The sequence below is a fragment of the Xyrauchen texanus genome, chromosome 20, assembly GCF_025860055.1.
Source record: "Xyrauchen texanus isolate HMW12.3.18 chromosome 20, RBS_HiC_50CHRs, whole genome shotgun sequence".
In the NCBI taxonomy this organism is placed as follows: Eukaryota; Metazoa; Chordata; class Actinopteri; order Cypriniformes; family Catostomidae; genus Xyrauchen; species Xyrauchen texanus.
The window spans coordinates 4,185,901-4,213,314 of NC_068295.1; the positions used below are offsets into that span (position 1 = coordinate 4,185,901).

Here is a 27,414-nt window from a genome sequence, read left to right on the forward strand (position 1 = left end):
TATGGGGCCTCATTCATGAAACTTTCGTAAATATATCAGTATATTCGGAGTAATTTGCGTGCAAAACATTCTGCCAGATTCACAAATACTTTGTATACTCCCTAGATTTGGAGATTCGCCCATGAAAACGTCTTATAAGGAAGCCACCAGACTCCCTATTAAATGCTGTTTACATCTACGTGGAACATTAATGAAATCGGTTTTATGAATGAAGTGCATTCACATTGTAAGTTTAGATTTAGCAAGCACAACAGCATGTCATTGCATGTTTTTGCTGTCATATGATGCTCTTTTGGAATCAAACAGTCCAAAAAGTCAATACAAGTTGTTTGACATGAGTGTAAAACAGTTCTTGCCAGGAGGAGGAGGATGTCCACCACCATTAACCTCCTTTGGTTCAGTTCGCAGCGCATTATCAGCATCATTAGTAAACTTCTCGGATAAATCATGATGGAAACTGGAAGAATCTTCAGAGAATTTAATAGAATGCCTGAAGAAGATCTTTGACTGAAACAGACTATTATATTACAGACTATATACAACAAAGATATTACAGACTTGTTAGCTACATGACAGTGTGCAGGCTTGTCTAGTTTTTCTTCCATTGTATTGTGTACGCACCTGCCCACAATGCGTTTATTTATAGGTTTAACAGCATTAACATTGACCATACGTTATCAACTGAACGCAATGTACCAATGCCTAATAAATAATGTTGGGAAAAAAACTATACTTTGAAAAATAAATTCAAGCAATAAACAAATGTTTCTAAATAAGTTTAGGCTACACAAATGTTTTCATTACTTATTTAATTTCACTTCTATCAAAACGTAGTCATGTTAGTTTGCCTGAAAACAACACGTTCGGATGTCTTACTTGAATACACATGTATACGGGTGCAGGTGTACATTTCGATCGTACCAACTAACGTTTTGAAAATACGAAAACCTTTATGAATCTGAGAATTTACATCAGAACAGCTTTACAAACGATTTATATAACAATTTGTTCTGCTCATGTTTCATGAATGAGGCCAATTGTCATTATGATATTCTCTTTACCCCAACGTTACAAAATGATATTAATTGTAAAGTATTTACATTTTTTAAAAAGTCATTGTACAACCGCATCTTTTTACTGTAATACAGCCAAAACAAAATTGTGTTGCGGTAATGAGAATCATAATTGAAAACAACAGCCAAAGTTAAACGTCCAGACGTAATGACAATTGGGAAGTAAAGTGTACCTTATTGTCCTGAAAATAGTCTCACAATGCAAAAAATCTTAATGGATCTAAATATAGCCTATGGATACATCTCAATTTCTTTTAATCAAATTGTATATGCCTATATCTCACGGCCTTCCTGCTTTCTAGCTATTGGTATCGACTATTAAAATAATCCATATCGGATGTAAACTTAATGTTTCAGATTAAGCTCGTCCTTCAAAATTAACATTTGGCTCAGCTTCCCTGTGAAATGCCCCATGAATTAAGTTCACCTAAACTCAGTGACCTTGAGTTGTTTTGTCATAATTTGAGACTCATTGACTAGCAGAGATGCATATAGTTCAACACTGACTCATGTTCTAAGTTGAAGTAAATAAACGTCATCTGAAAGAATGCGTCGTTTGAAATCTGTGTTTCACTTTGCAGCTCATTCTGTTTGAGCGCTGCAGTCCCACTGACTCACGATTCTCACATGTTTAGACTACCACACACACACACACCCACGGGTGAAATATCCCTCCATTTCACTCCACTTCCTGCTCACCTGTTTCCTCTGCTTGAAAACACAATCCAACCTCGGGCACGTTGTGATTTTTGGCAGCGCTTTTACTGAAACTTCCACTGTTGTGAAGTCATTTTTGTGTTTGTTTGTGAAGAGAGTGTTTTATAACAGAGGCTAGAGCGCATGCTATATCAACGGAACCGTATCTTTTCTCACCTCTACTGTTTTATTCATAAACACACACCTGCCTTAATTCAGAGGATTTTATTTATATACCACAAAGCGGTTTAGTGCATGAAATAAAATACCCTTACTGTAACTTCATTACTGTTATGAAAAGCTGGGAGATATCATTTCTTATTTAGTTTTTTTTTCATACTGGCGTGAAATATAACCTGGTGATGCTGTTTTGAAACAATAAGTATTGTGAAAAAGGGCTGTACAAATAAAGCTGACTTGACGTGTTTTGGTGAGATTCACCCACACACTCGATTGTTGCCATCTCAGAGCAGCGGCTACACATTCCTATCCTGAAAAAGAGGTGAGGAGACGCCCAGGCCTGCTGTTTATCATCCTTCTTTCATTCTCAACAGGAAAGGCTTTTCTCTCGTCTTTTTTTTCTGGCTTCTTAAGTGCGTTTCCTCATGAGTTCCTGTAAGTCTCAAGGGGGAACGTGCCCGCTGCTTATCGGAGTTGTTCAGCATGTCGAGTGAATGCAGAGCTGTAGGCCAAAGAGAGGCTACCTGGTTCAGGTCATCTCTTGCCAAGTCTCGCAGGTTTAGAGTATGCCGAATAACCTGGCAGCTGCTGTTCGGTGTAATTCTGACCAGCGTAAAGATACTGTAAATCCCTCAAAGCACCATGGTCTCATATTGGCATTTCATGTGTCGACATGATGCAAAGTGTCACAGTATAAGCTGAAGGACTTTGTTGGATTATCTGGGTGGCAATGAGTCATAAATGATTTCAACATTTTTATTTGTGTGTTAATATGTATGTGAATGCATGTGTCTGTATCTATAGGTTGAAGATGGGTAAGTATGGCTGACTAGTCCAGTGGTTCTCAACCAGTGTGCCAGGGCCCAATACTTCTTAAGTATTCAAGTTATAGGCCTAGACAATGTCTGGAATCATGAAATAAGTCCTTAGAATATTGTCTCGTATGATGGGGTGCTTTGGAGTCAAAAAGGTTGAACCACTGGACTAGTCCACTATTAGTCAAACAACCGACTAGTCGAATAGTGAGGCTGACGTCTTTTAGTTATAATACAGTGGCAAGAAAAAGTATGTGAACCCTTTGGAATTAGCTGATTTTCTGCATGGATTGGTCATAAAATATGATCTCATCTTCTAAGTATAGACAAACACAATGTGATTAAGATAACAACAGACAAACAATAATAATCTTTCATGTCTTTATTGAGCACATCCTGTTAAACATTCACAGTGCTGTGGAAAAAGAAAGTGAACCATTGGATTTAATAACTGGTCGATCCTCCTTTGGCAGCAAAAACATCAAACAAGCGTTTCCTGTAGCTGTGGATTAAACCTGAACAACATTCAACACTCTTCCCTACAGAACTGCTTCATCTCAGCCATATTCTTAGGATGTCTGGTGTTAACGGCTCTCTTGAGGTCATTCCACAACATCTCTTTTTGGTTATGGTCTAGGCTCTGGGGTTCTTTTTACCTCATTGAGCATTCTGTGGTGTGCCCTTTGTGTCAGCTTGGCTGGACAGCCACTTCTAGGGAGAGTAGCCACAGTACAAAATCTCCATTTATAGACAGTTTGTCTAACTATGGACAGATTAATATCTAAACTCTTCGAGATAACTTCGTAATCCTTTCCATCTTAATGCAAAGCAACAATTCTTGATAGCAGTTCTTCTTTTGCGAGGCATGGTCCACGTCAGCAGATGCTTCTTGTGAAAAACAAACTCAAAATATTTGTTCAAGTAGATGCTATGTTTGCCAACTCCTGACTCTAATTAGCTTTTGTTGATGTCATTAAATGATGTATTTAAAATGTACAAGAACAATACAATAATTTGAGTGTTATTAGTTAAAATGGAGTGTGTTTTTTTCTCCATTATTGTAACTTAGATGAAGTTCAAACCATATTTTAAGACAAATTTATGCATAAATTCGGTTAATTCCAAAGGGTTCACATACTTTTTCTTGCCACTGTATTTTTAGCGGCGGTGATTAAAAGGGAATGAATTTCCATAGAAATTGGAAAGAAAACAGTGGAGACACTTTATATGAAATGTCTTAAACTACTATTTACTTTAGAATTTGATTCAATGTACTTATTTTGTACATACAAGTTGTTTCATTGTTTAAAGTATCTGCATTTAATTACATCTGTAACTACACTGTTAACCTTACGCCTTATCCTAACCCTAATCCTAAACCTGCCCGTACCACAACTTCAGTAGCAGCAAATGTGAAACTTGTCAGAATTTGACGAGTAAATTTTGACCATGCGAGACTTTTGTTTATTCAGTTGCCATGACAACTAGGTTTGCGCCCTCCAAGGGCTTCTAAGAGCGCGAAATTGCGAAGCTAGCAGTGTTTGAGACTAGCTATGTGTGGGCACCCCTGCATTAAAGCATCACGTTTGTAACAAATTAATTAACTTTAATTAAAAATAAAGAATATTTTTTTCATTGTTGTTCAATGTACACATACAGATGACATTTTTGGCATCTTTGGCCTTGTGCCTTTAGCATTGCCTTTAAAAAAGATGTGTAGCATTAAAAATAAGTTTCATCCAACTCTTATGAACGCCCCTTAAGAAATGCATCTCAATCACTCTGCATTCAGTTGTGCTGACTGCCCCCTGCTGACTGCTATGCAAAAACATAAAAGTGGTTCTTCAAGCTTGAATTGCTCCAATGGTAGGAAATTGCATATTACTGAATTTACATATAGTCAGGGGGCATTTTAACATGTTATTTTTATCAAATTAATCGCATATGTTAAATCTAAAGCCGTAATCTTGTATCTATAGGATTGCTGACCAGTCCAACAACAGACTAGTCCAATAGTGAGGTTCACGTTTTTTAAGTTAACATTTTTTGCAGCAATGCTTAAAGGGGATGCATTTCCATCTTGGAAAGTCAATCAGAATGTCTTGGAAAGGGTTATAGCATCCTAAAACTGAGTAGCTGCATCTTGAAATGCAATGCCATTAACAATACATTTCAAGACAATTCCTGTCGGATTCTGAATATTTTTAGAATTGTATAAATATGGGTATTTTTTGCTGTTGTGTGTAGCGATAAAAATAGCTGCTATAAAAATACTTCCATCCCGCTGTTTTTGAATGCACTGATTTGTTGGTTGACATGATCCTTAAACCAATGTAGTTATACCAACTTTATTGCTTGAGATAAGACCAACTAATCGACTTGTTGTTCAGACAACCCACCTACTATTTGATTTACAATATTAGAGATGCAGTTTTGTTTAGTCTTACTATACGTCTCTAATTCCCACTCAAACGTCTCGTTTCTCTTTCATCCTTACAGGTTGGTGCAGGCGGGAACAACGCAGGCCAGCTACGTGCTCCGAACGAACATGCCATTATAGTATGGATGAATGACCTTTTCGGACGCATAGTACAGATATTCCTACGACGAAGATGATTTACTGAATCAATGCCCAGCAGACATGTAGCAGCAAATCTTCTGACTGTATATATGTACATAATAAGGGATAACAGCTGTGCTGCTCTTCTGCAACCTCTCCGGGATTCGGCGTCCCATGGTTTTGGACCTGTTGGGATGTGTGCACACCTGGATGTATATCGAACAGGAACCCTTGGCCATCCATAGACTGTTTCCTGCGTTCACATGGAAAGCTGAGCCATTGGATGCTGTGTTGACTTGACTCTGTTCGGAGGTTTCATGGAACCTAATGTAGAGTGTGGAAAACGTGCCTTCATTGCCTGTTTGCCCTTCTCACATCTTTTGTTCGTTTGTCTTTGTCGTTATAATTTTTTTACTCTGTCCTTTTCTTCCCTCGCCTCTTATATTTATTTTTGACTGTATTTAATTTGTAAATTTTTATGTATATTTCATGAACGTGGACGTTAGTCGGTCAAGCGGTGATGTTATTGGTTCTGCCTGTCCCTTGCGTGTTCACTGGCTCCAAGTTTGCACTTGCGTTTATTTTGCATAGTCTATACAAATGAAATGGAATAGAATAAAATTATTTCCTTATATAGATCACATATAAACAGTTTTCCAAAATGAAATTACATCTGATAAATCTATGATTGAAAACATGACGGAAAGCGTACACACAACGCATCATTTAGAAATTTGACCCATCTGTATTGTCAAAACCCATTTGCGTGATGATTTATTTTTTGCCAGTCTTTGGCTTCCGAGCTGGGGAAAAACATCATCCCTGGCGCAGTGTATCACCTAACTTCAAAGCCAAGTCTTCAAAGGTCCTTTCACATGATATAGCCTCAACATTTCCCAATGCTATTAATTCTACATAGCGAAGTTTCAATTATAAAACTTAAAGCTTATGAATATTAATTATGTGACGTAATGTTTGTTTGCACTGTTGTCCAAACTTGATGTTTACCGCTTGCGCATCGCCAATTAAGGAATGTAGTTCATGTTGTTAGTTTTGAGGACATCAACAAGCCCACGTACTATATATACTGTATATACAGAGAGAGAGAGAAATGATGTAATACCGTTTCAGTAGGAAAATACAATTATTCTTGCGTTAAAAAAAAAAAGTGTATTAAAGCCTTTTGTGAGTCATGTGAAAGGACCTTAAAGGGGATTGATAACCTAAAAAGAAACTGATATTGAGAAGAAAGTTGGCCTTGGTCATTACTCACTTCTATTGTATAAAAAAGATGCATTTAAAGTGACTGGTGATTGATACTAACATTCTGCCTACTTGAAGGGGAGTAAACAATGAATTTTCATTTTTGGGTGAACTATCCTTTTAATAATGGAAAATGAGAATGAAGGTAAATTTGGGGCGTATCATTTATAATTGTATTACGTTTTTTTAAAATCTAGATTTAGGTCAATACTAGGTTTCAAGAGGGATTTGAGTGGATTTTATCATTTGGTTGGTTGCTGCTGCAGATAGCTTTCATCCAAAGGGACTCCATCAGAGTCAAAGGGATCGTCCACATGAAGTAACCAGAGTTAAAGTGCCTTCCAGAAGGACAGTGGTGGTAGAGCACAATTTTATTCCAAGAAACTCTATGATTTCTGGGTACACCAAACTTGGGAATGATTGTGCAACCCTTGTAGTTAGTTTACCACCAGCACACATTACAACCACTGTTCAATACCAGCCTTACCCCTTAAAACTGGCCTGTTGAAACTTACCTTTAACAAGCCTCAGGGACTATGGGAGATATACCTGTGGAGATTTCTTGAAAAAACAGTCTTCCATCTTTACTTCGGCTTTTCGTTTTCATGCTTTGCCTGTTTATTACCGTTGTCCCAGTATTCCATTTATCAATGCACAAGGCTCAGGACGAGTCATCAAGTATGATGGTAATAATAACGTGTTTATAAGTAGCAAAGCCAAGCGCAAACTACAAGACTTAAGTTCATTGCCCTTTGATGTTTTTAGCTTGCGACAATCCACCTAACAGGGAATGTTCCAACAACTTTGGCTAACATTATTTAAAGGTTTGTCACAAATGTTGTAAATAAAACGTTAATGAAACATCCTTATAACGTTGAAACCTAAAATAACTTTCTACTAACATTAGGAACATTTTCATGTTCCAACAACCACAATGTAACGTTTGGAAAAACGTAATTAAGAACGTAAATATGCTAGCTGAGAAGAAGCCTTAGATTGCAACAAGTGTCCATTGTGTCGTTCTTTTAGTGCACCCATGACTCTGCAATTAGCAGACAATTAGTCAAAATTCCCACTGGTTCGAGATCTAGTGATCGAATCTTTATATGTGCACACTTTCGTGATTAGAAGTGCAAAAACAGGGCAAGGCATTGGGGAAAAGTTTAATTGAACATCGAACTTCTTACATCTTCCCAACCACAAAAATGGTTGCAAGGACTTCCTACATGTTGTTTGTTGACAAGTAAAATAACTAGTGAATTTTCGCAACCAAAGCTACAGTTGAAAAAGAACGGTCATTGGCCCACCTTGTTTGTGATTATTTGTGTAAAATCTTGTAGTGTGCGTTTGGCTTAAGTAGAGATTGATGTGTTGACCACCTACCTTGAAATGTATTGCTGAAAATTTTGAGATGAAATAATTAGATAGTACGTTATGTGTCGGTTAGACGTTCCACACAGTGGAAGACAAATGGCCCTGTGTTATAATATGCGTTTTTATTTGTATATCAGTTCAGTTTTTTCACTTTGCCAAAATGACAATGTCATTATCTTATCTTACCATTCCAAGTTTACCACTCAAACCAAAGACCTCGTTTTCAAATACTGTTGGTAACGTACAGTTTATAACTTCTCTGCTGTGTCATGTTTTCATTATCTGCCCTTGCTTAAGTATTCTAGCAGTTTTTCCGTTCTCTAGTCCTGTGATTCTGGAAACAAACCATTTCTGAGAAACCTGTGAATTTCAGGCCAACCTGTGCAAGTCAGACTTGACCTTCGACTGAGTCTATTCAGTCCTGTTGCACGGAGCACCCGCATCACCCGATCTGACGCCACCCGGGACCCAGTAAAATTGTAGCACAAAATTACTTTTTTTTTTCTTTTTCGTTTTGATAAATGTCTTTTTGTATTTTGCACTGAATCAATTCTGTGCTAATTTGTGCAATACTGCTGTAAATAAAAGCTTTTTTCCAACTTTCTAAATTCAGTCTCAGACAATCTTTAAACAATTACCCACAGATTTGAATTAAATAGACTTGATAAGAAATTATGAAAAGAGATATGAAAACAAGATATGATAGGAACTTTACTAACTTACTTGGGGGTGGGGAACTGAAACATTAACCCTTTTCAAATATCGGGGTTTGAGAATGGAAGTAGATGCATAGCACAGTAAACTTGAATGCCGATGAATCGGAGACAACAGCAAATAAAATTTTGCTTACCCACTTGCTCCAACAGCAAAAGAAACCTCCCATCCCCCGAAATCTACGCCCCTGGATAGAATGTAGAATATTTATATTTTTAAAAAGTTTAAATGCGATTAGAATAATGATGACAAATTATTAAATAAATCAAATATACACCTTCCCATACTTTTTCAGAACAGGTTCTTTGCAGTTGCTTGTTCTGCACCTGATCAGCCTGAATGCTTTTTTTTATTACGTTTATTTGTTTGTGATCTTTTCTTAAATAGAAAGGTATATGAGAAACTCTTATTATTTAAACTTAGACTATTTATATTGTGTGTTAAAGAACTTTATTTTGTTGCATTTTGTTCAACCAACTTTGTCATTCTTTGTCATTTAAGTGTTATAATATTGAATCGAGATTACATTGAGTCATGAATCGCATATCGTATACCGAACAGAAACAGATAACCATATCATCCCATCCTTACTTTATACAAAAAATGTTTATAAAATATTATTAAAAGGAATATCTAAAGTATATAGTTCAGTCGACAGCATTTGTGTCAAAATGTTAATTACCACACAATTTTATTTAGACTCATCCTCCATTTCTTAAAAATAAATCAATAAATAAATTAGCAAAAACCTGGTTAGAGTGCGGCACTTACAATAGAAGTGAAAGAAGCCAATCTGTAAACATTAAAATACTGTTTCAAAAGTATAGCCACAAGACATAAACAATATGTGTGTTAAACGATTAGTTTATCTAAAAAATTTAATTATCCCATAATTTACTCACCCTCAAACTATCCTAGGTGTATATGACTTTCTTCTTTCAGTCAAACACAATCAGAGTTATATAAAAAAAATATCATGTCTCTTCCAAGCTTTATAATCGGAATGAATGTAAAGATAAAAGGTGCTTAGATTTTGAAGCTCAAAAAGCGCATCCAACCATATAAAAAAGTAGCACATACTACTCCAGAGGGTTAATAAAGGCCTTTTATAACTTTATAAACTATAAACACTGACTTCCGCCAACGGCCGTCCGCGCGTTCACTGGCTTCCTCTATCCTCTCCGCGTTCTTCACTGCTCACCGGCGCTTACGCTACGCCTACGTCATACGCCGGAAATTGACTCTCTCGTGAACGCGCGGACGGCCGTTACCGGAAGCCAGTGATTATAGTTTATAAAGTTATAAATATGGATATTCTTCTTACAAAAACGCATCGCTTCGCTTCAGAAGGCCTTTATTAACACCCTGTAGCCGTATGGATTACTTTTTTGATGGATGGATGCGCTTTTTTTGGGCTTCAAAATCTAAGGTACCAAACACTCCCATTATAAAGCTTGGAAGAGCCAGGACATTTTTAAATGTAACTCCAATTGTGTTTGACTGAAAGAAGAAAGTCATATACACCTAGGATGGCGTAAATTATGTGAAAATGTTCATTTTTTGGGGTGAACTAACCCTTTAACATGACTTTATTATGATAAAAACACTCACAAACCTTTTCTGTGTAAAGATATATCCAATTTTACAACTTTATCCCCATGAGGACTTAATGCCATTAACAGTAAAACCCTGAAATGACTGTATAAACCATGTTTTTAAAGAAAAGGAGGGACGAATCAAAATTTGTGGTAATCAACATTATGCCACATCTGCTGTTGATTAAGCTTATCTTCTATTGAACCTGGAATATTTATTTATTTTTAAAGAATTTTCTTTAAGAATTTTTACATTTCTCCCATAACACACTGCTTTTATGGTGTATTAATAAAAACATATGTAAATGCTTGATTATTATTGCATTTGAATAATCTTTCTAAATAAAAAGGTTTTATTCAAAGAATTGTTTCATTTCTCGGGATCACACCAATGAAAATCATTTTTAAGGGTCAGATCAGGTTGAAACCGCTTCTAAAGATTATCGCACTTGTGCACTTTTTATAACAGTGCTGTAACAAGGATTTCTAGGCCCCCTGACTATTTATTGCTCTGGGCCCCTTACCTATTAATATAATACAGTTTCAAAATTGTTGTGGGCCCCCCCTGGACTTTTTGGCCCGTAGAATCATTACCACTTGTCACCCCACTGGCTACAGCCCTGCCTGCATATAAACCTCTTATAAACCACCAAAAGATATGTACTACAAAGAATGCATTTGTTAGTGTGTACTCTCTCTTCCTCCAAATGATCTGCAGGACATGGAAAGTACGGTACCTTCCACAACTCAGCATGCACTGTGACATAATTCCATAGCTTTTTATTCAGCCACTCACCTCTCAGCATATGATCATGTGACTTCATGTACACTAGGGAGGAAGGATTCTTGAATATTTTACAGTTATGTCTTTATGACTCAGTTTAACCATGCTGTGACTTGATCTGTCGATATGGAGAATTTTGGGGAAATAATCCAATATCACAGATCCTATATGACAAGCCGTTTTGAGTTAGATTGGTTTATTTTAATTAAGTATATTCATTTATAATCTTCCATTTGAACAGTAAAATGTAAAGTTTTTGCACAATAGAAAACCATTAGCATTACGTTGATTGTTTAATAAATGCATTTTAAGGGTTACTGCATACACATTTAATTTGAATCACAAAGTGAAGTGCATTTATGAGTCATAAACCCTCCAACCATATTAATGTTTGTTTGACTTACTCTGTGATTTGTGGCCCTCAAATCTCCAAATCCATCACAGACCTGTATATTGGCGTTAAGAAAGGTGATTCATTTTTTAGCGAATCAGCCCGTTCGGATGGTTCGTTGTATTAAACCTATTCCAAAAAATTATTCACAAGCGAGTCATCGCTCCAAGGTGTTCTTGGACATCTCTGCACAACATTGTACATTTTATATTTTGTGTCGTAAAATTGCTGTTTATCACAGAATACTCTCAATCATGTTATATTCATTGCGTCATGATCGTTTCAACATGTTAAGAACATCACTACAGTGTTGCTCATTTTATATTATTAGGCTAATGTTGATTATTGCCATTATTTAATGGCAGCATTTAAAAAGAATGTCTTATTTTTTAGACATCTGCATCACACCTTTAATGCTTGGTTAACACCCCAAAATTCGACTAGTCTAAAATTCTTCCATTTTGAAATAAATAATCAACACTGCATGTAAAAAGATGATATTAATAGACATATGAAAGCATACACTCATTGTTGATGAATGTCTCGGTGCAGATTTCAGAAACATAAACCTGCCAAATAGCTTGGTTCAGATATTCCTGTCAATTATCATTTCCTCATCTCGATGAGTAACAGGTTCCTGTACATCACGAAGACTGTTTAAGAGAAACTATCCAATCTAACCTGAATAAAGATATCACCTTGCGCATCAGTTTTTCTAAGCTGAAAATTGTCTGCAAACACAAAACGCAATTCTTGTATTTTTATTACTTTGTTTTGTAAACACCATTGGTATGAGGAAGCACTTATGAGGATTAAAATTCCCCTTAAACTCACAGTACATCAGACATCTCATTTCATCTGAACGTTGCGCATTGTTCGAGAGCTTCTGTGCTGTTGAATGTGTTGAAACTCTGTCCAAACAGATGCAAATTCTGCTTTCTTTGAAAAGTATCCCTATTTTAAACTCAATTCATCAACGCTGCACGTTTCCCAATCATCATGCTAGGTTACAAAACAGTTTCTGTTCATCGCTGGTTTCCCCCGAGTGTGAAATTTGCAATCTTAATAGGAAGAGCACACACAGGTGTTGTGTGTTTTGGGTGTTTGACTGTATGCAGCTAAACCTCTGTGTTGAAGAGAGGCTGTGTGCTCAGGATATTGTGGTTTAGACCCCAGACAAATGTCTTCCTCTATTGAGTTCAGCAGGGGCGGACTGGCCATAGGGAGAACCGGGACTTTTCCCTGTGGGCCAGATGCCAAGCGGGGCCGAACTCCCCTACGCTCAACAACTTTTGAGCAACTACCAAACACCCCTAACACACACACACACACCACTTCACCTTTCAATGCATGACATTTATTAATGGGTTAAACTGAAAACCTTAAAGCTGAAGTGTGTAATTCCTGCACCACTAGCAGTGTTGGGAAAGTTACTCAAATAGAAAATGAATAAAAAAGAAGCCCTCACACTATTACTGAGAAAAAAGGGACTTACGCCACTGCATGACATTCCTCAATGCTTGATTAGAATACCACCAAGTAAACCTATTAAGCAATACAAGTCACAAGGTCATAAAATGACATGACAGAGTTTGATATCCAAACATGTTTTTTATGATGACCTGTCAACTTGATATTGTCTTTATGCAACAATGTTTGTACATCATTTAGTCTTGTGCTGTACAGTTAATTTTGTATTCTACGGAAGGTGTATTGGTGTAAATTTTTATGTTAATAGTTTAGATGTCATACTGTTGAGGAAGGTCACTGCAGTAAACAGATCTCACTTTTGTTGGTACATGTCCCATTTTCTTCACAGTAGTTGTGTGCAGGCTTCGTGTGTGTGTGTGTGTATGTATATGAATATACTGTATATATATATATATATATTTCTCATTCTATTTGGCTTTATAAATGTTATTTTTTTGGACTTCACAAAGGGTGTGGTGAGTTCCTCACATTTATTCGGTTCCTCACAAGTTACTCAGAAATAGTAATTCATTAAACTATTTAAATACTTCTCTAAAATGGTCATTTGATTACTTTTCCCATTAAGTAATTGATAAAGTAATCACATTCCAAATGACTTAACTGTTAAATTACTTTCTAAATATATTTTCACAGAAAAGTGTTTTGTTTGTGTTCTGTCACAAACAGACCAATTTTTTTTGTAAATCTTTCGTAAAGCCATTCTGACATGACTGTCAGATTCATGAAAGCTTTCATATTTTGAAAATGTTAGTTCGTACGAACAAATTCACACCTGCTCCCGCATACGTGTAAATTGTGCGTAAGACATCCGAACGTGTTGTGTTCTTTCAGGCAAACTAACATGACTATGTTTTGATAGAAGTTAAATTTGTTAAGTAATGGAACAATTAACTAATGATTGAATGACTGAAACTCCACTACACTTGTCACTTTTTTTGTAAAAAATAATAAAACATTTATTAATGAGAGAGTGCAACAAAAATCCATCTTCCAAACCATGTAATTACCCAAATACACTTTTATAAACCTATAATAATGATTTATATTTTAGAGCTGTTGGGCCGAATTTTGCAGGAAATTTGCATACATACGTCATTCGCCCGTGCGTGCCACGTCATATCCGTACACAGAGAAAATAAGATCTGTAGCGGGTTTGTAGTGTGGGAGTAGATGAAGCTGAAAATTTGTTGTCACAATGAATGAGAAAAATTGACAATGGATAATTTAAAATGGCAAACCTCCGGGGAATCACCAGTTGTAAAAGAGTCAACCCGAAAAGAGTCAACAAACAAAAGGGAATCGAGAGAATCCGCAATAAAACCAGAAACATCGGCTTGGCTTTTCAGAGGTGGCGACAACTCCGTGATCTGAAAGGATTTAAACGATATATAAACAGGTAAGATATTTTATTGATGTGGTTTAATTGTGTAATCAAACACACACACATCAGTGAAATACAATAATTATACCGTAATCTTGGCAGAACTTTTAATTTTCTAGCTCACGTGTATATTTCTTTATAACGGCAATAATTTATATAAATAAATGCTTTAGTCCTATGCTTGCCAAGGACATGTGAGTCTTGAAATGATGTTGACCACTGGTTGGTAAAAATGACAATCTATGACATGACGTGTCAAAAAATGACATGTTTTCAGACATCCGTCTTTTCCTTTCTTACGTTATTTATTTGTCCATTCACTCTGATAAGATGTCCTGTATTCATGTGAACACCGGTGCCTCGAACCACATTCATCCGCGCAGAGGAGCCGAGCCGAACCGCAACCAAAACAATATTCTTCCACAAGACGCATTCAGTTTTATAATAGTGAGTCTGCTGGCTTCCTTATATGATGTTTTCATGGGCGTGGATTATGATAATTATAATTGAACGTGCACATGCCCCTTTTAATGAATGTTTGGAATTCACTAATATATGCACATTTGGCAAATCTGGCGAGTACGAAGCATGTGTCACCCAAGTAATTTACCTAAAAGTAATGAAATTGAAAGTCAGTAACTGTAATCTGATTACAATAATTTACACTACCTTTTTTGACAAAGGAGCCGTTAAACCAGCAGTTCAGTCTGAAACAGAGCACGGTTCTCATTAGTGAGAAAGCAACCTGTACTCGGGTCTGCACTTGTTCAGAAAGGAAAAAAACTTGCGCTTGTGTTTTTGACAATTTAAGCATGATGACATCATCAGTTGCACATAAGCACACACACGTGCACCATGAGTGGCAAAGGAGCATAAGCAGCGCTGCAAATAACTGCTCGCAACCAGCTGTCTCTTCAAAAAAGACTGTTTGTATCAGATATAGTCGCCTTCTCCCAGACATGCATGTCTGCTGAATTATGGCATGCAATGCACAGAGATGCAAATGTCATTCACTCTGGTGTGCATAATGACACACAAATATAGCAGCCCGCATTGTGTTCATCATGTGCACGTTTGCAACGACGCAAGTTGATGATAGAAATGTGCAGGGGTTCGACAGAATCTTGGGGCCCGCTCTGCAATTACACTCTGATTCTGAATGCAGAAAAAATGCTCTGTATGTAAACCACCTCAAAAGTTGATTACAGTAACTAATTACTTTGTAATCAGATTACACCCACCACTGACCACTAGTGTCAACTAGCAGAATTGCAAAAATAATTACTGTCTTCATACAGATTCCAGAAGCATGTTGATGGTGTGAGAGAAAGAAAGATTTTTGTAATAGTACTGAATGAAAGATAAAAACACATGATTTGGTGATCTTTTCACTCTCAGGTCTTTTATCTCAGCATGTGTTTGAAGTGGCTGCAGTGTCGCACTTTCCATTACCAGAGCTCAGCTGCACTAGAGGAGTTTGCATCATGCCGCATGTAGCTGCTATGGAAAAGTATCAGGTGGGTGGAAAAGCACGTGCTCCAGAATCAGTGTCAGGATATGGAAATAAATCCATCATCAGAGCAGAAAACGGATTAAACTTTCAAACAGCATAGGGTAAAAATACTTTTTTAATGTTATTTTCTCCCATTACACTAACCTTAACAACCTGTTAGTGACTGTGCACAGCAACATTTTCCTGATCCATGAGATCATCACTTGCAATGTCTAAAGTTTGATTCTGATGTAATTTCATTTAACATTCAATAACTTTGAAAATGTTGCGAATTTATGTTGCTAATGAGAATCGCTGAAATGATCCGTGAGGTTAAAAATTTGTTATGAAGAATGTTCAAAGTGGGCTCACATTGGGTGATCCAGTCACAATGGAGATTCAATTGTTTATAGAATACTTGACATGTCACAAAATGCCAAATGTGATTGAAATGAACGGTGGTGGTGGTGGTAGTGGGCTAAAGCACATAACTGGTAATCAGAAGGTTGCTGGTTCGATCCCCACAGCCACCAACATTGTGTCCTTGAGCAAGGCACTTAACTCCAGGTTGCTCTGGGGGATAGCCCCATTGCACCCCATAGTTTTTTTTTTTATTAATTTGATCTGTTTTTCTCAATGGTTATGTATAGGACTCTAAAAGTGACAGAGCAGTGGCATGGTTGGTTATGCAAATGCTTGTGATGTATAAAGAACTTTTGCATTTATAGGAATGTAGGTTTGAATGTGGCCTGCGTCATGGCCTAGTCCCATTCAGTCTCTACATTCCTTATCAAATATATACCCCCCCACCCCCCTAAAACAAAGTGTGTATGGAGATTAAATGTCAACATAAAATGGCATTTTACTTCCATCCATGAAAAATGAATATTTAACAGGAAAAAAATGGAGGGCGGTACTTCATTTTATCCATTGAGAATTGTTTGGACCACCGGAATGGAGTGAGAGTTGAAGACCTTGAACGTGGATTAAAAAATAAACTGTAAATATTCTGTTATCGACATTTAGCCCAAGCCTAATAGTAGGCTATTGAATTTTGTGCAGCAGTTTTAGCTTTGAAGATATACTGTTATGCACAAAGATAGTCAGACCCTCACCTCTCAGGTTTCTATTGTGAAAAATAAGGTTTGGTAGACGTTTGTAGTTTCGGTAGTTGTCGTTCATAATAACAATCTTAAATATGTATTGAAAGTGCATGTGTTTGTTAAAAAGGAACACTTTAAAAAGAATGTATTCATTCTGATGCATCCATCACCTTAAACATTGAGAATGCTGTATTGTTGACTTCAGGTGGTAAATAATCAGAGTGCTCTGTTCTGATACACACTAAGAGATTATGAGCTAATAATAAAGAGTTTCTATTGACTTGTTGCCAGTAGTTGAATCCCCTCAAGTTCGTAAATCTCTCATAGCCATGCTATGGAGTTATATCAGCTTTGCAGCAGCCAGTACAGATTGTTTAATGGGTGACCTGCAGCAGTGTTTCGTTCGGCATGGCTGGATGTCACTTTGTTAATATATGGTAGAAGATGAACAAAAAGAAAACTTCAAAGAAAGCAATAACTGGGGCAGTAGCGAGGTCATTTCTATTATGAAATGCCTTTCGAATTCTGCCTCTTAATAGTACAACAATATGCTTTTCTTGTAATTTAAGGTAGTCTTTATACCAGACTTTAAGAAATAAGATCAGGTAAAACTAAGGCGCTTAATTTAATTGTAACTTTTTTTTTATACAATGTTAATCATAGGACTGAAATAAAGAGCTACGGTTGGCTAACTTGAATTACATTTTGTTATTTTAAAGGTCTTTTGTTACCATAACGATTTCTGCAATTTTATCAAACAGAATGGAATGATTTAGAAGCCAACTTTAAATACCACAAAACATTGAAAAGTTCATTGCAGATGGTGTTTGTGCTGTTGTTTTGCCACCAAAATGATGTCACTTCCTGAAGGATGATGTCATTATGGAACTGGCTTTTGTTATAGAGACATTATAAAAGACAGAAAGGATTGAAAGTAATATGAGCATGGGAAAACCTATAGATGTATTACTAATTAAAACAATAGTTCAAAGAAAATATATGTTTTGTTTGAAACATTTCAGGTAAAGGGGGGGACAAGTGTAATATTTCTTAATAAAGTGCATTGTTTCATTGTAGAAGTTGAATAGCACCTAAGCAACATCTGCTCAAACCAATAGTGAAATGATTTAAAAAAATAATAATAATTCACCCCTAAGGGGGGCCTGGGTAGCTCAGTGAGTATTGATGCTGACTTACACTCCCTGTTGCTAGGGAGGGTAGTGTCACATGGACCTACCATAACCTTGTGGTCATGATTAGTGGTTCTTGCTCTCAATGGGGCGTGTGGTGAGTTGTGTGTGGATTGTGGAGAGTAGCATGAGCCTCCACATGCTGTGAGTCGGTGTCATGCACAATGTGATAAGATGCACGGATTGACGGTCTCAGAAGTGGAGGCAATTGAGACTTGTCCTCCGACACCTGGATTGAGGTGAGTAACCGTGCCACCACAAGGACCTAGTGGGAATTGGGCATTCCAAATTAGGGAGAAAAGAGGATAAAATAAAAAATAAAAAAATTCACCCCTATGTTTGTTTACTTGTTTTATTGTAGAAAAATAATATGATTCCCATCTTTAGAAATTGTGAGTTCAACTAACACTGTAATATGATGGAACACACAAATTGATACAATGTATACCTTGAATGCACTGAAAGTAGCTTTGAATAAAAGCGTCAGCCGAATCATTACAATAGTACGATCTTTGCAATACGTACTTTGGTAAAACAAACAGTAAACAAAAAAGTAATGACGGAGCAACTCAAATGCTTTTATGAGCACATTCCATGTACATTAGTCATATCTCTTATGTTTACTGTCCATGACGTATTTTGTGTGTTTCCCTGTTTTATAAGAAGTTAAGTAGGTCACAGAAGGTGTTGCTCAACAGTGGCCTCTGACCATCCAAATGTGAATATCCTCCACATGGAGTCCATGTCACGTACACTTAACTGCAGCAATTATAGAAAAAATGACAACTCAACATACAAATATGCAGCTGTACTAGTTTCTCAAGCTTTATGATATTCATTAAACAGGGTGTTGGTAGCCTAATAGTTGAAGTTGTGTGTTTGATTAGAAAGTTAGGGTAGTTAATCCTCTTTTGGCCCATCGTGCTTGTGCTTGTGCCTCTGATCCAAATCAAGAAATCAATGAGCCGTAATTCACAATGACAATTCATCACATGATCAGGCAGGAACTAAATAAGTAACTAACCAACCAAATAACAGGCAACACAACTAACTAACATTTACTTTTCATTGCAACAAATCTGCTAAAATGTACAGTTGTATAATAAAGCTCTGTTGACACATGACTTGAGATTAATGCAATAAACATTAACGAAACACCCCAATGAACATAATCAAAAACAAGATGAAACATAAATATTTCAATAAAATATAATCAAATGTGATGGCTTATGCAGGGACTTTTTTCCACTGTAATTTTAACAATAGTTGACTAAATAAATATTGTCTTGCTAAATATAATATACATTTTCACAGTTGACTATTAGGTAAAGGTACTTTTTAATTCTTAATGCTACTGTAAAATGACTGTACATATGTATTGTCTTTATTATTAAATTATAGATATTTCTGATAAAATTAAATATTATTTCTGTTTTTTTACACTGTACTCACTGTGTATTTTAACGCTTATTGTGTTGCCCTATGTGTACTTCTATTGTTAGTGCTTTACTGTAAACAACATTTTTGCCTTTTTCTTTTGTTTTTTTAAGTGAGTGGTGAGTTGAATTAATTTCTGTGGCAAGCTTAATTTCTATTGAACCCCAAATCTAATTTTGTAAGTCACTTTGGATAAAAGCATCTGCTAAATAATCAAATGCAAATGTAAATGAACACAGAAGCCATACGGTAATATTTACATGCCCATGCACAATGTCAAAAGCCCCTAAAATTTCCGTCACCTTAGAGTGTTGCAACACATTTTTTTCTCTTTCTTCCTTTTAATGTATTTAATGTCAAATCTATCTATCCTTGCATGCTTACACCAAAAACCAAAACAGCTGTCTGTTCTCTGGAACTCATTTTTGTTGTGTAATGAGATAAACTGACCATGATGAATCTGTCATTTAAGAAAACAAACAGAAGCACAACAGTATATTCTGCAGTTATACAGAAATGCAGCTGGCACAATGTAGATTCATCAGTGTTGAATGTAGTATGTGATTAGGCCAGAGCTAAATAAATACATTTCAGAAAAGACCAGCTTAGACCAGCATGAATTTCCATGCTGGTCCAGGGTGATTTCTCATGGTTTGGTGCTGGTATAGCTCCCCCAGCCGAATTCTTTTCGTTTAAAAACACATTAATTGGCCTTTGTTGAGTCATGTGATGCATTCAACCCAACTCGGCTTTCACTTTGATGAAAAACATAAATGTTCTTTTGTTCAACCTTCACCCTGAATTCCTTCAAAGGCGAAGGGAAGTTTCATCCGGCGGCAGAACACGAAGACAAAGGCATTTCAGACCGCTCATGGAAATGACGTAGGGCCATGCTTATTACGTTATTTTTATTTGTAATTTTTTGCATTCGAAGTAAGGGGATTTAGGCATTTTCAGATGTTTCAGTGTGGATGAGAAACATTTGAAAAACGTTTTAAAACGGTAGAGTAGACGGAGAATAGCGTTTCGTAACCGAAAGCAGCATTTTCAAAATTATCCGTGTGGACTTCAGACAAGCATATCTAGGTTTTCTAAAGTATGTGTAGCTTCCATGTAACTATTCGCTAAATCATGATGCCGTTCAGACCGAACACTGTTCTGCCAACCAGATCTCATGAAAATTCGTACATAATTTACAAGTTGGCGATTTCGTATGGTCTCGCGTGATGTTGTTCGCATAAACTCGTACAACATCATCAAGTGCAAATTCCCGGATGTCTAATGTGGAATTAATTGCGGGTTCCACACACAAGGTGTTAAGGACATACTTAGTAGCATTATGCCCTTACCCAAACCCCTTATCTAAACTTAACCAATCAGTAGAGTGTGTAAACATGATAGGAAGCTGTTGTTTGACAGAAGCGAGTCATTGTCACGTAATAAATGGAAACTATGTTCAGCGACATCATTGGCTGTAGTGAAAGCCGTAGGAATTCAAACGAGTGCAGTCGCACAATATCACACGAATTAGCCAAATTTAGAAAAGTCGAAGTACAGACTCCAGATGATTTCACTGCGAGAGTGTGATGGGTTTTGCGCAGAATAAAAGAGCAAGAAACGAAATATCTTGAGACGCGTTTTTAACAGACGATACGCTTTTTAACTTGACAAAAAAACTTGAACAGGACGTCAAGCAAGATGTAGCGCAATGGGAAAACAATTGACTCTTCGCTAAGCCTTTTGTTTCAATTGCATTTACATTTATGCATTTGGCAGACGATTTTATCCAAAGTGACTTACAGAGCACTTATTACAGGGACAATCCCCCCGGAGCAACCTGGAGTTAAGTGCCTTGCTCAAGGACACAATGTTGGTGGCTGTGGGGATCGAACCAGCGACCTTCTGATTACATGTTATGTGCTTTAGCCCACTATAGCTGTTTTAATAAGAAACTGCTCCAAGCGATTAAGTGTGAGAGCGGTCTAAACGAATCGGACTAAATCGTGAATCAATTCAGAACGCTTCGCTAAGGCGTTTTGCCAATTCGCTGAAAAGAACCGACACCAAAGAATGAATCATTCGTGAATATTGCATTGCTAGTTCTGATTATTCACAGCCAACAGGAATATAGGACACATGTCATAATAATTGATTAAATATTCTTAGGGAAAGTTGGATCGTTCATGGTATGCACAGCTGTACAGCTGCAGGCGCACACATGCATTGTGGTTGTATTTACCAAAGTGTGCTGGACTCGGGGACTTCTCGTGGTATCGTGTAAGTGGGAAGAGAAACTTAGTGCTGCTGGTAATCCAGACCAAAAGTAAATAAATACATCCAGCCCTCAAATGTATTGCCTTCCTTTCTCTCTCAGCTCATAGCTGTTTCCAGGAAGGGGGGTAGGGGTGGGGGGTAGTACTGTCAACCTCTCTCTCTCTGTGCTGAGCCGGTCTCTATAGAGGGCAAGAAGGACAAACACATAAGCTGACAGTTTTTATAGTGACCATTATTGGACTGCCCCATTCTGAAAATCTTTTTTAGCCATGCAGCCTGCAGTAAATTTGCCCAGATTGGAAGATGTCACCTGTGAATGCCTTTGTTGAAAATATAATAGAAGTTAAAGGGATGGGTCGACCTCAAACAAAAAAATCAGGTTCACGCTGCTCTTTTCAATAAATGAATTGTGATCAGAGGCTGTCAAGGTCATAAAAGCAGTCCGTTAACACCAAATGCGTGTTTGTCCATTCGCACAAATTTGATACAACTATGTATTAGACATGTTTTGACTTGCTGTTTTTTAGCATCTTGCGCAAGAGCCTAGAGACACCTGTTATGTTCTACTGATTGTGCCACGTCTAGCATTTTTTTCAGCCTGATCTCATGAAAATTATGTGACTGGCGACGTTTTTTGCTAAATTATAATACGTGATTTATCACACATATTGCGGCAGATCTGAGGTGAAATGTCCACTGGGTGGTGCTAAAAGCGAGTTAAATGTTCTCCGTAAATAGATTAAGTTTTGAAGGTTAATGCTTTATTGAGTTTTATATTAAGAAAAAAGATGTCCCTATGCGAAACCTAAATGATAGTGTCAAAAAACATAATTGCTTGGTGCTGCTTTGACACTTTAGGCTCAACACTCGTGTGCTCTTCAGGACTCGTACTCCAGTCCTTTGCATTGAAGTGCAATGCTCTATCAGTTGAGTGTGCACTAACAAACTTGTAAATGTCATTGGTTATGTAGTGCAAATGTTAAAATGTATCGCCTTTCAAATCATGCGCTATAGTAAAAACGTTTGGATCATGTCATAAAATAGCATTGTGTGAGAAAAAGGGTGAAAAGTAAGTGTTTATGAAATGATAATCTGCTATTTCACTCATGATTTGTGTGAAAGTGAATAAGTCGTTGTTGCAGCGCTTCTAGTGGTTATAGGGAGCCCCTTACCTAACCATTTCACTAGCCTTAAGGTGAGTGGAAGTGATGCCCCCTTTTGGAGTTGGTCCTTCTGGAGTAACCACGCCCCATTCTGGAGCAACCCAACCTCTTTTGGAGATTCCTTCCCCATTTGGGGGTCTCTGGCCTGCAGCTATACCTACTTTTGGGGAACTGCTGTGATATTCATAAAAAATGGTTTTCCAAAATGTTGGTATAGTGATGTGATTCAATAAGACTAGGTTGCATTTTTATTGCAAGACCGCGTCTGAATGGCTCCTTCGGCGTTATTCACTGATAATCTTCCCTTCCGTTGTAGCTATCAAATCTCTCAAAAATTTTGCATATTTAATCTTGGCAAATTTAACATTTAGTTACGAAACATGCAATGGCGTGAAACCTTACACTGCATTGTGTCCATTGTATCCATTGTATGGAAAAGAGCATTGTGAACATTCGCCAAAATTTCTTCTTTGGTGCTCCACGCAAGCCAGAAAGACATACTGGTTTGGAAAGACATAAGAGTGAGTTAATATGCCAGAATTTTTCAACTCTTTAGTATGTTTATGTTTTTAGCTGCGGACACGCTCTAATATATAATTAATAATATGTGCTGACCAAACACTCACTGTGGAACCTCATAAAAGTTCAGGAGGTTGTCCAAAGTCATCCACATGTGGCATGAATAGATTTTTTGTGCAAATAAGATCCAAAGATTCCCAGCTGTAGCCTCCATTAGTAAACGCCATCCTAACTCATTCCTCATCTCCGGCACAGATACCTCTAACCCCAGCTTTCTGCCACACCTGCGATCCAGCCGCCCCCTCCCTCCCATAGTTTTGTGTGCTTTCCAGGGGGAGTTAGTCATCCAAGGCCTTTCTCACGCCCGGCTCTACCCCTCCTGAAAAATCCCCTTCAGGATGTGTCATCATGAACAGTGTGCCCGAGGGCGGCCGAGACGGTGCTTACACGACGCCGTACTCTTTACCATTTACTGCCACATGTGAATGTGGGCTATAGTGCGAAGACGCTGTTCTCCTCCTCCAGGGTTTCTCTCTCATCTACTTAAACATTTTAAGGACTTTTTCCAGGAAACTGTCACATTTGGCTTGCTCACTAGGGGATTTGTAAAGTTTACAGTTTGTTTTGAAGGTTGTTTGATGTGCTCGTACTAGAGTGGTGGTGGTGTAGTGGCTAAAGCACAGGGCTGTTAATCAGAAGGTCACAGGTTCTAACCCCATGGCCACCACCATTGTGTCCTTGAGCAAGGCACTTAACTCCAGGTTGTTCCAGGGGGATTGTCCCTGTAATAATTGCACTGTAAGTCGCTTTGGATAAAAGCGTCTGCTAAATGCATAAATGTAAATGTAAATGTAAATGCTTATCAATAAAGAGATTCAACTGGGACAGAAAATATGACAGATGGCAAAAAAGACTAAATATGACACCAAATTTCATCCCACAAACTGGAGTCGTTTGGATTACTTACTAGGGGTTTATTAAGTTTAAAATTGGTTTGGAAGGGTTTTTCCCCCCTTGGGCTGGCCACGCATGAACACACACACACATACACACACACACAAATATATAATATATATATATATATATAACAAGTATATATTTAAATATTCAAATGTATTTGGGAGAATAATGTATGTTACATATATGAAACATTTTAAGTATTTTGAAATATATGTACAAGTATGTGATGTTTTTATATCAGTGAAAACCATACATGAACAAATATTTCAATAAAAAATAAAAATCGTGCATTTGAAAATTTACACCAAATTACAGCCCCCTCAAAAACAAAAAGTGAAATGTTAAAAATCCAGATAAGGAATCTGTTATTAATAAAAATGTATTTATACAGTATTGATACAAGTCAGATTCATATATAAGACAATGTTCTTTATAAAGCTGCTTTAAAATAAAATGTATTTTGAAAAGTGCTATACAATTACAATTTAATTGAATTATTCACAAACAAACAAATAATGTTCAGTATAGCCTAAGATTATATATGAAGTGTGTAATATTGTATATATTTATATACATAATAGGCCTATACCTATATGATGTAAGACACTAGCAGTCAAAAGTTTGGTCACGGCTTTCCACATTAAACACACTTAATATTGAAAGAGTTCCCATGTATGCTGGACACTTGGTGGCTGCTTTCCTTCACAACAAGCACAAAAAAACTAATTAAAAAAAAAGTTTAGTTTGATGTTTTAGTTTTGTAAGGATATTCATATGTAGCCACAATTTAACAATTTGTCTACAAAACTAATTTAAAGCATTTAAGTACAAGACTTTAGATGAAAAGCTTTTTAAGAGCATGAGAAACTAATTTATTCAAGCGTGTCCAAACTTTGACAGATCATTTGAACTGCGCTTCAAGCGGTGCATAAAGATGTGTGTGTGTGTGTTTGTGAGTTCTTCACCTGAGGGTGAGTCATGAGGCGTGGCCGAGCCGGACGGGGTTATTTTGAGCAGGTATAAAGCAGACTCACGATCACAGGTGAAGCTGTCGTGTCTCATATAGAGCAAAACGGTTCCTTCATTGACCTGCCTTCACTTAGATTAAACACAAACCTTCCTATTTCCAGAGCAAACATGTATTTCTATGAATATATATGATATATTTATCATAAAATATATACAGTTGTATTAGCTAACAAATTGCTTTAGATAACAAAACGTCAACACAAGTGGCATCTCCAAACAAATGCTGCTAGAGATTTTCGCAATGACTTTAAATCAACTCCTGTCAAGGTGATTTTTAGTGGATGTATGAAGTCCGTTCCCCTCAAGTTCACACAGGTGTCCGTGCTGAGTAACCACAGGTGGAGTTCATGTTCCACTAACAGTTGACAACCAAAAAGTGTAACTTTTGGTTTATCCACCCAAATACCAATGCAAAAACTTTTTTGCTTGAACAGTGTACTTCCTATCTTTAAAAGAAATGCCACTTGATTTGATATATTTGTTATCTAATGCAATGACACTAACATATAAGTGTGACGTAGGCCTACATCACACACTAGGTGACTCACTGTATAATAAACTATATCTAATAACAGTTAACTTTTTTCTTAAAACATATATATATATATATATATATATATATATATATATATCATTGTACTATATCTATTGTTAATGGGCCAGTGGTAAAGTCAGACTAGTATAACGTCATGAGGCACCATCTGAGCGCTCGGCTGCATGAGTCATCACAATCTGTTAGCAGGCTGATTTCACAGGAGTTGCCAAGATTCAACACTGTGACATTTAGCTTCTCCTTTTAAAAAAATAGCACATTCTTTACCCCGTAGTGCTAAGAAAGCATCAAATAAATAAAAGCATAAAGTAAAAAAGCTTAATGGTTTATTACAGTGTTAATAGTGTGTTGACTAATGTGATTTGAACTGTTTATACAGACAGGAATATCAATTTGGATTCCTTTTGAATGTTAATGTGTGATCAGAGTCATTAGAAATGGAATATCTTATAAAGACTAATTAAAATATTTTTTTTATCAAATGATACACGGCAACAAAATATTATTGTTTTTTTATTGTTATTTTATTATAATTATTTAATCAAATATATAGTTACTCCATTTATATTCTTTTTAAATATGTTATAATATATTATAATATTTTGAATATATTATATTATAATATTTTGTGAACCTGGAATATTCCTTTAAGCTGACTTATATATATATATATATATACTGTATATATATATAAGTCAGCTTAAAGGAATATTCCAGGTTCATAAAATATGTTGATTACCACAAAAAATTATTTTAGCTCGTACCCCTTTTTAATTTTTAAAAGCAAAATTTGGGTTACATTTGGGTTATATTTGATTAAATATAATAATCACTTACAATGGAAGTGAATGAAGCCAATCCATAAATGTTTAAATACTCACTGTTTCAAAAGTATAGCAACAAGACATAAACAATATGGGTGTTAACATGATTTTAATGTGATAAAATCACTTACTAACCATTTCTGTGTGAAGTTATAGCCAATTTTGCAACTTTGTTGGCATGATGACGTAACGTCAACAAACCCTAAAACGACTGTAAAATTGACTATTTAAACAACTTTACAGCTCAAATATTACACAATTTTTAAGTGACAAAATAATGTGTGCTTTTATACAATTCTAAGCTTCACATTTCTACCTACCCTCCACAAATTGGCCCCATTCACTTCCACTGTAAGTGTCTCACTTATCAAATGTAAAATGTGTTAGTGTAAAACCAATTATTCAGCTGTAACCGGTAAAACTTTCTCAAAATAAATCACTGATTCTATTGTGAGTCAAAGTCAGAGTGAAGGTGTTCCAGTCTGCTGCTAATCTGAGATTGTGTCGTCGTCTCTTCTGGTTCATGCAATCCGTCGGTTCATAGGAAAGTAAT

General features: G+C 36.6%; 1 protein-coding gene across 2 annotated transcripts in view; it reads left to right on the forward strand.

The window, feature by feature from the left end:
- Nucleotides 1-10,527, forward strand: part of LOC127660373 (bcl-2-like protein 11) — a 28,916-nt gene extending 18,389 nt beyond the window's left edge. For both annotated transcript variants that reach the window (XM_052150512.1, XM_052150511.1), the window contains exon 4: nt 5,264-10,527. In XM_052150512.1, coding sequence (XP_052006472.1) covers nt 5,264-5,380 — 117 coding nt within the window. In that variant the 3' untranslated portion in view covers nt 5,381-10,527. The remainder of the gene's footprint in view (nt 1-5,263) is intronic.
- Nucleotides 10,528-27,414: the final 16,887 nt, after the last annotated feature.